At 41.1% G+C, this 11,167-nt stretch overlaps 1 protein-coding gene across 1 annotated transcript in view; it reads left to right on the forward strand.

The window, feature by feature from the left end:
- The window catches only part of Ttn (titin), a 263,679-nt gene that overhangs the window by 203,293 nt on the left and 49,219 nt on the right, over nt 1–11,167 (forward strand). The window contains 20 exon segments of the mRNA XM_028763034.1: nt 95–379; nt 481–780; nt 1,074–1,376; nt 1,775–2,050; nt 2,164–2,463; nt 2,608–2,910; nt 3,173–3,472; nt 4,350–4,637; nt 5,081–5,377; nt 5,469–5,771; nt 5,869–6,174; nt 7,107–7,394; nt 7,496–7,786; nt 7,873–8,160; nt 8,311–8,898; nt 8,986–9,090; nt 9,443–9,640; nt 9,731–10,027; nt 10,118–10,705; nt 10,807–11,109. Coding sequence (XP_028618867.1) covers nt 95–379; nt 481–780; nt 1,074–1,376; nt 1,775–2,050; nt 2,164–2,463; nt 2,608–2,910; nt 3,173–3,472; nt 4,350–4,637; nt 5,081–5,377; nt 5,469–5,771; nt 5,869–6,174; nt 7,107–7,394; nt 7,496–7,786; nt 7,873–8,160; nt 8,311–8,898; nt 8,986–9,090; nt 9,443–9,640; nt 9,731–10,027; nt 10,118–10,705; nt 10,807–11,109 — 6,207 coding nt within the window.

Consider the following 11,167-nt stretch of genomic DNA (forward strand, 5'->3'; position numbering starts at 1 on the left):
GGCCCTTCTGTAGTAGTAGATACTCATCTGCATTCATTCTGATGGGCTCCCTCATGTCTGAAGAGTCAGCTTATGTCTTTTATGTCATTTGCAGAGCCCCCAGAGATCGACTTGGATGCCAGCATGAGAAAACTGGTCGTAGTGAGAGCAGGCTGCCCTATTCGACTATTTGCAATAGTGAGGGGACGACCCGCCCCTAAAGTCACATGGCGCAAAGTGGGTATTGATAATGTGGTCAGAAAAGGACAAGTCGACCTCGTTGATACTATGGCCTTCCTTGTCATTCCCAACTCTACCCGTGATGACTCTGGAAAATACTCCCTGACCCTTGTGAACCCGGCAGGAGAAAAGGCTGTTTTTGTGAATGTCAAAGTACTAGGTGCGTTATCCAAAAGCTTATTATTTTTTTCTTCTCCAAAAACAAATAAGTTAATAAGAATGCTTATGAGACATGTGTGCTGAGTCTGTGGATCTTTACAGATACTCCTGGACCTGTGTCTGATTTAAAAGTTTCTGATGTCACTAAAACATCGTGCCACGTGTCCTGGGCGCCTCCTGAAAACGATGGTGGGAGCCAAGTGACTCATTATATTGTGGAGAAACGTGAGGCAGAAAGGAAAACGTGGTCCACAGTTACCCCTGAAGTGAAGAAAACAAGCTTCAATGTAACCAACCTTGTCCCTGGGAATGAGTATTTCTTCCGAGTAACTGCTGTCAATGAATATGGCCCTGGTGTCCCAACAGATGTTCCCAAACCTGTGCTTGCATCAGATCCTCTCAGTAAGCAATCTCTTCCCTTTCCCTTTTGACTCTAGCCCTCCAGTTTAACAAGGTTAGGAGATCAGTATGATTATAATCCACCAGAAGGGACTTGCTTTGTGAAACCTGAAACCCCAAGAGCACAGTGAATATCCTTCTCAGATGAGACTTAGCATTAGTTTACTTCAACATGTTGAACTACACGTCCCATAGACTTGGTGCAAAGGTCATACTGAAACTCTCACATATGCATTACGCATTAGCAAAGAGGATTATAAAGTTACCTAATTTTCTAAATTTTGTTTTTCTTCTAGGTGAGCCAGATCCTCCAAGAAAACTTGAGGTGACAGAAATGACAAAGAACAGTGCTACTCTGGCCTGGTTACCACCGTTGCGTGACGGAGGCTCTAAAATCGATGGCTATATCATTAGTTACAGAGAAGAAGACCAACCTGCAGATCGCTGGACAGAGTACTCAGTGGTCAAAGACCTCAGCCTTATTGTCACTGGCCTAAAGGAAGGAAAGAAATATAAATTTAGAGTTGCGGCTAGAAATGCTGTTGGAGTCAGCATGCCAAGAGAAGCCGAAGGTGTCTATGAAGCCAAAGAACAGCTCTGTAAGTTGTTCATTTATTTTCATTTTATGTGTATGGATGTTTAGCCTACATAGATATCTGTTCCTCCTATCTGGCTTTTCTGAGTAGTGTCTAAACTACATAACCAATCTCTGTAAAAAAATAGTCATTGCTTCCTTTGTACCACATCATTAAAAGCTAGTTTAGGCAGACATTTCTCCTTGAGTTAACAAGTTCCAGACATACATATTAGAGAACTGTACCTAACTTTATATGTGCTATATCTGATACTTTCTGTTGCATTTAATAATTTTTTAAAATATCTGTTATAAATTCATAAATCTTCAAGTTGAAACCCCTAGTGGGCTACAACTCAAAACCTTAAAAAAAAAAACAGAAAAATTCTCCACCTAAGGAATGGCTTTTGTCTTTGCTTTCAGTGCCACCAAAGATCCTCATGCCTGAGCAAATCACTATTAAAGCTGGGAAGAAACTCCGAGTTGAAGCACACGTATATGGAAAGCCTAACCCCATCTGTAAATGGAAGAAAGGAGACGATGAAGTTGTTACATCCAGCCACCTGGCCATCCACAAGGCAGACAGTTCCTCAGTTCTGATCATAAAGGATGTCACTAGAAAAGACAGTGGTTACTATAGCCTCACGGCAGAGAATAGCTCCGGGACAGACACTCAGAAAATCAAAGTTATAGTCATGGGTAAGGTTACACATGAGACAAGTGGCCATTAAAATATGGAGATCAGAATGGATGCTTTTCTTTTTAAGCTATTAATCTCTGTTCTTACGTTTCTTTCCTTTTGATTTATGCAGATGCTCCTGGGCCCCCTCAGCCTCCATTTGACATTTCTGAAATAGATGCTGATGCTTGTTCCCTGTCTTGGCACATCCCTCTGGAGGATGGAGGCAGTAACATCACCAATTACATAGTAGAGAAATGTGATGTAAGCCGTGGAGATTGGGTCACAGCTCTAGCTTCAGTCACCAAGACTTCCTGCAGGGTTGGAAAGCTGATCCCAGGACAGGAGTATATCTTCCGGGTCCGAGCTGAAAACAGATTTGGCATTTCAGAGCCTCTCGTGTCTCCAAAGATGCTTGCTAAGTTCCCATTTGGTAAGAGCTTTATTGTGTGTATGAGGAAATATATATATGCATGCATGTGTGTGCATGTACATGTCTGTATATATACATATATATGAATATACATACATATATTCTTGGAGGCAGAAACTGACATTTCCCTGTCTTCATCTCTAGATGTTCCTAGTGAGCCAAAGAACGCACGGGTCACTAAAGTCAACAAAGACTGCATATTTGTCGCATGGGACAGACCAGACAGTGATGGAGGAAGCCCCATCACTGGTTACCTGATCGAACGCAAAGAAAGAAACAGTTTGCTCTGGGTGAAAGCTAATGACACTGTTGTCCGGTCAACTGAATATCCTTGTGCTGGCCTCGTAGAAGGTCTAGAATATTCATTCAGAATCTACGCCCTAAACAAAGCTGGATCCAGCCCACCTAGCAAACCAACAGAGTATGTGACTGCAAGGATGCCAGTTGGTAAGTACTTCATGTTCAGAATTACATTTAAATCTTGATTCTGAAAGTTAGCACTTCCATCCTAAAAGAGGACCTACCTCTTACCATGAAAATATACCATCTGTCTTTCCTGTAAATGTAGAGCAGGCACTCAAAAGTAGGTAATGGGGTGGATGGTTGGCATGAGATAATTGTTAGCCTGTTGGACAGCACAGAGGTAATGCTGTATGGTGTTTAAACTTCTAGATAAGATCAACATTGAGAATATTTATTTTGGCTTTAGATCCACCAGGGAAACCTGAAGTTGTTGATGTCACCAAGAACAGCGCATCGCTTATCTGGGCTCGTCCAAAGCACGATGGAGGCAGCAAAATTATCGGCTATTTTGTAGAAGCTTGCAAACTTCCTGGTGATAAATGGGTTCGGTGCAATACCACACCTCACCAGATTCCCCAGGAAGAGTACACAGCTACTGGGTTAGAAGAGAATGCTCAGTATCAATTCAGAGCGATTGCCAAGACTGCTGTGAACATTAGCCAGCCTTCTGAGCCTTCTGACCCAGTGACCATTCTTGCAGAAAATGGTAAGATTCCATTGCATATTATAACATATAGAGCATCCATGATGGTCATGTCTCCTGACCTCCCCAAACAGACAAATAAAACACTAAACCCATACTTGTGGCAAAAAATAAATGATAAGGCATTTCTTTGTGAACTAAATTTACACAGCGTTAAAAATTATGCTTAGGAAGAATCTTAATAAGCAAAACAAGAAAGCACTTACAAGTCGGAGGATTGCAAGATTTTAATGATACATATTCACAGAAAGATGACAAAGAAACAGTACAATGATAGCGCTGATGCCTAGTCTTGGGATTTCTATTTGCAGTATTGTCAAAATTTTATATTAAACATATTTAACTTTCATGATGTATATGAAGCTTAAAAATAAGTGGCTAAGGGAAGGGAAGGGAGAGAAGAAGGAGTGAATGTCAAAGTTTCAGTCTGACATGAAGAATTCATTTGTGGTGATCTACTCCCCTGAATGATGTCACAGTTCAAAAGGTATTATAAATCTCAATGTTACTAAAACCGCAGATTTTAGGTGTTTTCCTCACACCTATAAAAACACTGAATAGGTGAGGTCACTGTTGTACTAGTTTGCTTGATTGAATCATTTCACAATGCACACTTATGCCAAAATATCCATTTTTGTACCCATAAATGTAAATATAATTAAATGAAAATAAGTATGAAGGATAGGGTTGTAGCTCAGTGGTACAGCATTTGCCTAGCATGTATGAAGACCTGGGTTCAATCCCAAGTATTAAAAGTTCATAGTTAATAACAAGATAAAATGTCACTTATAAAAGAAATATGAATTTATCACAATATTCAATAATAATTGCACAATACAGTTTTGAATACATTAATACCTTCAATTTTCTTTCTCTCTAGTTCCTCCTAGGATAGACCTCAGTGTTGAGATGAAATCTTTGCTTACTGTGAAAGCTGGGACTAATGTCTGCTTGGATGCTACTGTCTTTGGTAAACCGATGCCAACAGTTTCTTGGAAGAAAGATAGCACACCCATAAAACAAGCTGAAGGCATAAAGATGGCAATGAAGCGGAACTTGTGTACCTTGGAGCTGTTCAGTGTAAACCGGAAGGACTCAGGAGACTATACCATTACTGCTGAAAATTCCAGTGGTTCCAAATCGGCCACCATTAAGCTGAAAGTACTAGGTAACTAAAGCACTTGATTACGGTCCCATGTGTCACTTAGCGTGAAGTACTGTAAATAAGTTTACAAGCCGTACATGGCAATGAACTCCTGTAAGTCCAGTATCTAGGAGGAGTCAGAAGCATCAGGAGTTCAAGGTTATACTCCACTACTCAGGGAGTTCTGAGCCTGCCTGTTCTACATGATACCCTGTCTCAAACACAGTAACAAAAAAACCAAGTATTTCCTAAGAATAAAATTAATAGAATTACAGAATATTGTTTTTGATCTCTAAAGAGTATTAGTGAGCACATATTCCAGCTATAGGAGTCTGAGAAGTCAGGTGACTTCTAGAGTCACACAGGAGTTGATGACAATATTGAGTGTAGCCTACTCTCTAGCCCTTGTTTCTATTTTCATTCCCCTTTTTAGTAAAGTGCTCTACTCTTCTTCTCCATTCTTTCAGATAAACCAGGTCCTCCAGCATCTGTCAAGATCAACAAGATGTATGCAGATCGTGCAATGCTGTCCTGGGAACCTCCTCTCGAGGATGGAGGCTCAGAAATCACCAACTACATCATTGACAAGCGTGAAACAAGCAGACCCAACTGGGCTCAGGTCTCTGCTACTGTGCCTATCACCAGCTGCACTGTGGAGAAACTTATAGAGGGCCATGAATACCAGTTCCGTATCTGTGCAGAAAACAAATACGGCGTTGGCGACCCCATCCTCACTGAGCCAGCAATTGCCAAAAACCCATATGGTAAGTAAGAACATTGTCCAGCAGTTGGCCCTTTACTTTTTAAATACTATCTTTTTGCTTAGGAAATCAATTTATCATTCCATCTCTACAGACCCACCTGGACGCTGTGACCCTCCCGTCATTAGCAACGTCACTAAAGATCACATGACTGTCAGCTGGAAAGCCCCAGCGGATGATGGTGGCTCACCTATCACTGGATACTTGGTTGAAAAGCGTGAAACTCAGGCAGTTAACTGGACTAAAGTCAACAGAAAACCTGTTATAGAAAGGACATTAAAAGCAACAGGTCTCCAGGAAGGCACTGAGTATGAATTCCGTGTTACCGCTATAAATAAAGCTGGACCTGGCAAACCCAGTGATGCATCCAAAGCTGTGTATGCTCAAGACCCACTGTGTAAGTGTACTTGAGAGAGTGCCATACTGTGTATTCACCATTAAACAACCGGAAAGGAAGTTTTCCGCTAATCCTCTCTGCTGTCATTTATCCTCAGATCCTCCTGGCCCGCCAGCTTTCCCTAAAGTCTATGATACCACCCGTAGTTCTGTGAGTCTATCATGGGGCAAGCCGGCCTATGATGGTGGTAGCCCTATCATCGGTTATCTTGTGGAAGTAAAGCGAGCTGATTCTGATCACTGGGTGAGGTGCAATTTACCAGAGAAGCTACAGAAAACCCGCTTTGAAGTGACTGGCCTGATGGAAAATACAGAGTATCAGTTCCGGGTGTATGCTGTTAATAAGATCGGGTATAGCGACCCCAGTGATGTGCCAGATAAACACTGTCCTAAGGACATCCTAAGTAAGTACCACCAAAAGACAGAAATGAGACATTCTCTCCATCACATCCTAAGGGAGAGTTCTAATCAACTCCTATGCACACACAGCTACAAGTTCCAGGAGTACAGGTTAGGAGGAGTAGGTGGTACTTCATGTTTTTTAGCAGGCCAAATGGAATGAAGGTCATAGGTGGTTTTCAAAGGAATATGGAATTTTACTCTAAGAATAAAGAGGATTTTTTTTAAGTTACAACCTATTTATTCTTCTATGTGTTATTTACTCATCCAACAAATCTTTCAATAAGAATGCAACTAGGAGGCTCTTGTAAGTTCTCTTCCTCTTATTTCTTCTACTAGTTTCATCTCTATAATGCCTTCCCACCTTTAATTTTTTTCATAGCAGTATATTTTATCTATTACGTATTTTTTTCCTACAATAAAATAAATGGAGTGACGTATATGCAGGATGCCTTCAGTGAATGGAAAAAAGAAAAATCAAGGCCAGAGAAAGCATTCTTTCAACACAGTCTTAGACATGCAAGGTTCATGTGAAGAGGACTACAGGTCCTCTAAGGAATATTTGGTTGTGTCAAAAGTTCATTGAAAAATGAGAATATCTTGGGGGCTAGAGAACTAGCTCAGTGGTTAAGAGAACATTTGGATCCCAGCACTCACTTCAAGTAGCTTACAAGCGCCTGAGACTTCATCTCCAGGAACTCCAGTGTTCATTCTGGCTTCCATGAATTCTGCATTCACATATTTAAACATACACAGAAACACATATCGAAAAATAAAATAAAGTTAAGAGAGTACTGAATTATTGAGAATTTTTTTAAAGAAAACAAGAAATCAGTTTTACAAAGGAAATGCATTTTAGAAACGATAGGGACAGTCTTTAAAAATATATGTGATGCTTACATTTTTATGACTTTTTCTTCACCTCCAAATTACACAGTTCCACCTGAGGGAGAACTTGATGCTGAGCTAAGGAAAACACTTATTTTACGTGCTGGAGTTACAATGAGACTCTACGTGCCAGTAAAAGGACGCCCACCTCCAAAGATTACTTGGTCTAAACCGAACGTCAATCTAAGAGAAAGGATTGGCCTGGACATAAAGTCAACAGACTTTGACACCTTCTTGCGCTGTGAAAATGTGAACAAATATGATGCAGGAAAGTACATCTTAACTTTAGAGAACAGCTGTGGCAAAAAGGAGTACACTATTGTAGTGAAAGTGCTTGGTAAGTCTATTGAAGGAAAGAATCGTGTGTTTGAAACCATAGTTCATATATCTTTTAATGTGTTTGTGATCATTTTTTATTTAACCTCTAATTGTATTCAGACACTCCTGGACCACCTGTCAATGTGACTGTTAAAGAAATATCGAAGGACTCTGCATATATTACCTGGGATCCCCCTATTATTGATGGTGGAAGCCCCATAATAAACTATGTGGTTGAAAAACGGGATGCAGAGAGGAAGTCTTGGTCGACAGTGACAACTGAGTGCTCAAAAACAAGCTTCAGAGTCTCTAACTTAGAGGAGGGGAAATCCTACTTCTTCAGAGTGTTTGCTGAAAACGAGTATGGCATCGGGGATCCGGGTGAAACACGCGATGCCGTCAAAGCTTCTGGTAAGCAGTGAACTAGGACCAATCACATTGAACTACAGCCCACCTTGGTTGCCTAGGGCTCAGACTCATCTCTTCTCCTCTTTTAGAAACCCCTGGGCCTGTGGTCGACCTGAAAGCGCTGGCTGTAACTAAGTCATCTTGTACCATCGGCTGGAAAAAGCCTCGCAGTGATGGCGGAAGCAGAATCACTGGCTATGTGGTGGATTTCCTGACGGAAGAAAATAAGTGGCAACGGGTCATGAAATCATTGAGCCTACAGTACTCCACAAAAGATCTGAAGGAGGGGAAGGAGTACACCTTCAGAGTGAGTGCAGAGAATGAAAATGGAGAAGGAACCCCAAGTGAAATCATGGTTGTGGCCAAGGACGATGTTGGTAAGCATTTCTCTAAGATCTTTACTTTCTCCTGTTTGTCATCAGAAGTGTCTGCCAGAACCCCAACACGCTGGCTTTTCTGAGGTGACTTTCTAATCTCAATAATTTCAATACAAATAATTTGTCTCCACATTTTTTTATTTTTAATAGTGGCTCCCGATCTTGACTTAAAGGATCTACCTGATTTGTGCTACTTGGCTAAAGAAAACAGCAACTTCCGTCTCAAGATCCCCATAAAAGGCAAACCAGCACCGTCTGTGTCTTGGAAGAAGGGGGAGGATCCTCTAGCAATGGACACAAGAGTCAGTGTCGAGTCAACTGCAGTTAATACGACCCTTGTAGTATATGATTGCCAAAAATCCGATGCTGGGAAATACACAATCACACTCAAGAATGTTGCTGGCACCAAGGAAGGAACTCTCTCTATAAAGGTTGTTGGCAAGCCTGGCATCCCCACTGGACCAATCAAATTTGATGAAGTCACAGCAGAAGCCATGACCTTGAAGTGGGGTCCTCCAAAGGATGATGGCGGTTCTGAAATCACCAACTACGTACTAGAGAAGAGAGATTCTGTGAATAACAAGTGGGTGACATGTGCTTCAGCCGTCCAGAAAACCACCTTTAGAGTAACCAGACTTCACGAGGGCATAGAATACACCTTCAGGGTCAGTGCTGAAAATAAATATGGTGTAGGAGAAGGCCTGAAGTCAGAGCCAATTGTTGCCAAGCATCCATTTGGTAAGTGTTAAAGTTAATTTTAAAAAGCAAAATACGGCTTTGTGGAGGCTCTTTCTTCTAAATCTTACATTCTCTACCTTTCTCTAGATGTGCCTGATGCTCCCCCACCTCCCAATATTGTGGATGTCAGACATGATTCAGTTTCTCTAACATGGACTGACCCCAAAAAGACTGGCGGCTCACCAATTACAGGTATTAATTTTACTCTTATCCTCTGAGTTTTATATCAGTGTTTCTTAGAAATATTTTGTTTATACACAATTAATATTTAACTTTATTTTAAAAAGCAATATAATAGTTCATAAAGTAAGTAATTTTAGAGCAAATATCTACTGTTTTTCCAAAAGAAATGGTAATATTTATGTATACTGCAAGATAGAAAGTGGCACCAAACCCAGAAAATAGAAATATAGATAACAAGCAAAGGGGTTATCTTTTCAATATATCTGCAAATAACTAATGGGTAAAAGTATGTGTCTGACATATATATCAAACTGGTCTCTATAATCTCTATCTCAATTGATATATTCATGGTCATTTGTAGGGTATCATATTGAATTCAAGGAAAGAAACAGCCTTCTGTGGAAGAGAGCTAACAAGACTCCTATAAGGATGAAAGATTTCAAAGTGACTGGATTAACTGAAGGTCTTGAATATGAATTCCGAGTTATGGCTATCAATCTTGCCGGAGTAGGCAAGCCAAGCCTGCCATCAGAGCCAGTTGTGGCACTCGATCCAATCGGTAAATCATTAATAAAGAAAAGCCTGGGGGAGTGTGCCTCATGAAGCAAGCATTGGTGGTTTGATTGATAAACTTTCTTTTCTGTTTTAGATCCTCCTGGAAAACCTGAGGTTATTAGTGTAACAAGGAATTCAGTGACTCTCATCTGGACAGAACCCAAATACGACGGTGGCCATAAGTTAACAGGGTATATAGTGGAGAAGCGGGACCTACCTTCTAAGTCTTGGATGAAAGCCAACCATGTTAATGTCCCAGACTGTGCCTTTACTGTAACTGACCTTGTTGAAGGTGGAAAATATGAATTCAGAATCAGAGCAAAGAATACAGCAGGTGCTATCAGTGCTCCATCAGAGAGCACAGGAACCATTATTTGCAAGGATGAATACGGTACGTGAAGCTTACATTTTTCCCAAATCAAAAAAGCAGAAAATTAAACCTCCTTCATTTTCTGATGAATTTATTTTTTTTCTTTTGCAGAGGCACCAACCATTGTCCTCGATCCCACCATTAAAGATGGGCTAACAGTCAAGGCAGGGGATACCATTGTTTTAAGTGCCATTAGCATTCTTGGCAAACCCCTTCCAAAGTCAAGTTGGTCCAAGGCAGGAAAAGATATCAGACCATCAGACATAGCTCAAATAACTTCAACCCCAACGTCTTCTATGCTGACAGTTAAGTATGCCACAAGAAAGGATGCTGGGGAATACACCATCACTGCTACCAATCCTTTTGGCACAAAGGAAGAACATGTGAAGGTGTCAGTCCTTGATGTACCTGGTCCCCCAGGTCCCATTGAAATCAGTAATGTTTCTGCTGAAAAAGCAACACTTACTTGGACACCTCCCTTAGAAGACGGGGGCTCACCAATTAAAGCTTATGTTCTGGAGAAGAGAGAAACCAGTCGGCTTTTGTGGACAGTGGTTTCTGAAGATATTCAGGCTTGCAGACATGTGGTAACCAAACTTATCCAAGGAAATGAATACCTCTTCCGTGTATCAGCAGTAAACCATTACGGCAAAGGAGAAGCTGTTCAATCTGAGCCTGTCAAAATGGTGGACAGATTTGGTATGTAGAGCATATTGTAGATGTGGTAGTGATTACCATGAATACATTCACAGCATAGGTCAGTAAACCAGGAATTTACCACAAATCTGCTTCTTTTGTAGGTCCCCCTGGCCCTCCTGGAAAACCAGAGATCTCAAATGTCACCAAGAACACTGCCACTGTCAGCTGGAAGAGGCCAACTGATGATGGTGGCAGCGAGATCACAGGATATCATGTAGAAAGGAGAGAAAAGAAAGGCCTGCGGTGGGTGAGAGCAACCAAAACACCAGTTTCTGATCTCAGGTGCAAAGTAGCTGGACTGCAAGAAGGAAATACTTATGAATTCCGTGTCAGTGCAGAAAACAGAGCAGGGATTGGTCCACCCAGTGACGCCTCGAATCCTGTTCTGATGAAAGATGTTGCATGTTAGTATCTATGATCTTCTCCAACGGTGCTCATTTGAGCCTTCTGATATTTTATATA

Source organism: Grammomys surdaster, unplaced genomic scaffold (genome assembly GCF_004785775.1).
Source record: "Grammomys surdaster isolate TR1022 unplaced genomic scaffold, NIH_TR_1.0 136, whole genome shotgun sequence".
NCBI classification, from domain to species: domain Eukaryota; kingdom Metazoa; phylum Chordata; class Mammalia; order Rodentia; family Muridae; genus Grammomys; species Grammomys surdaster.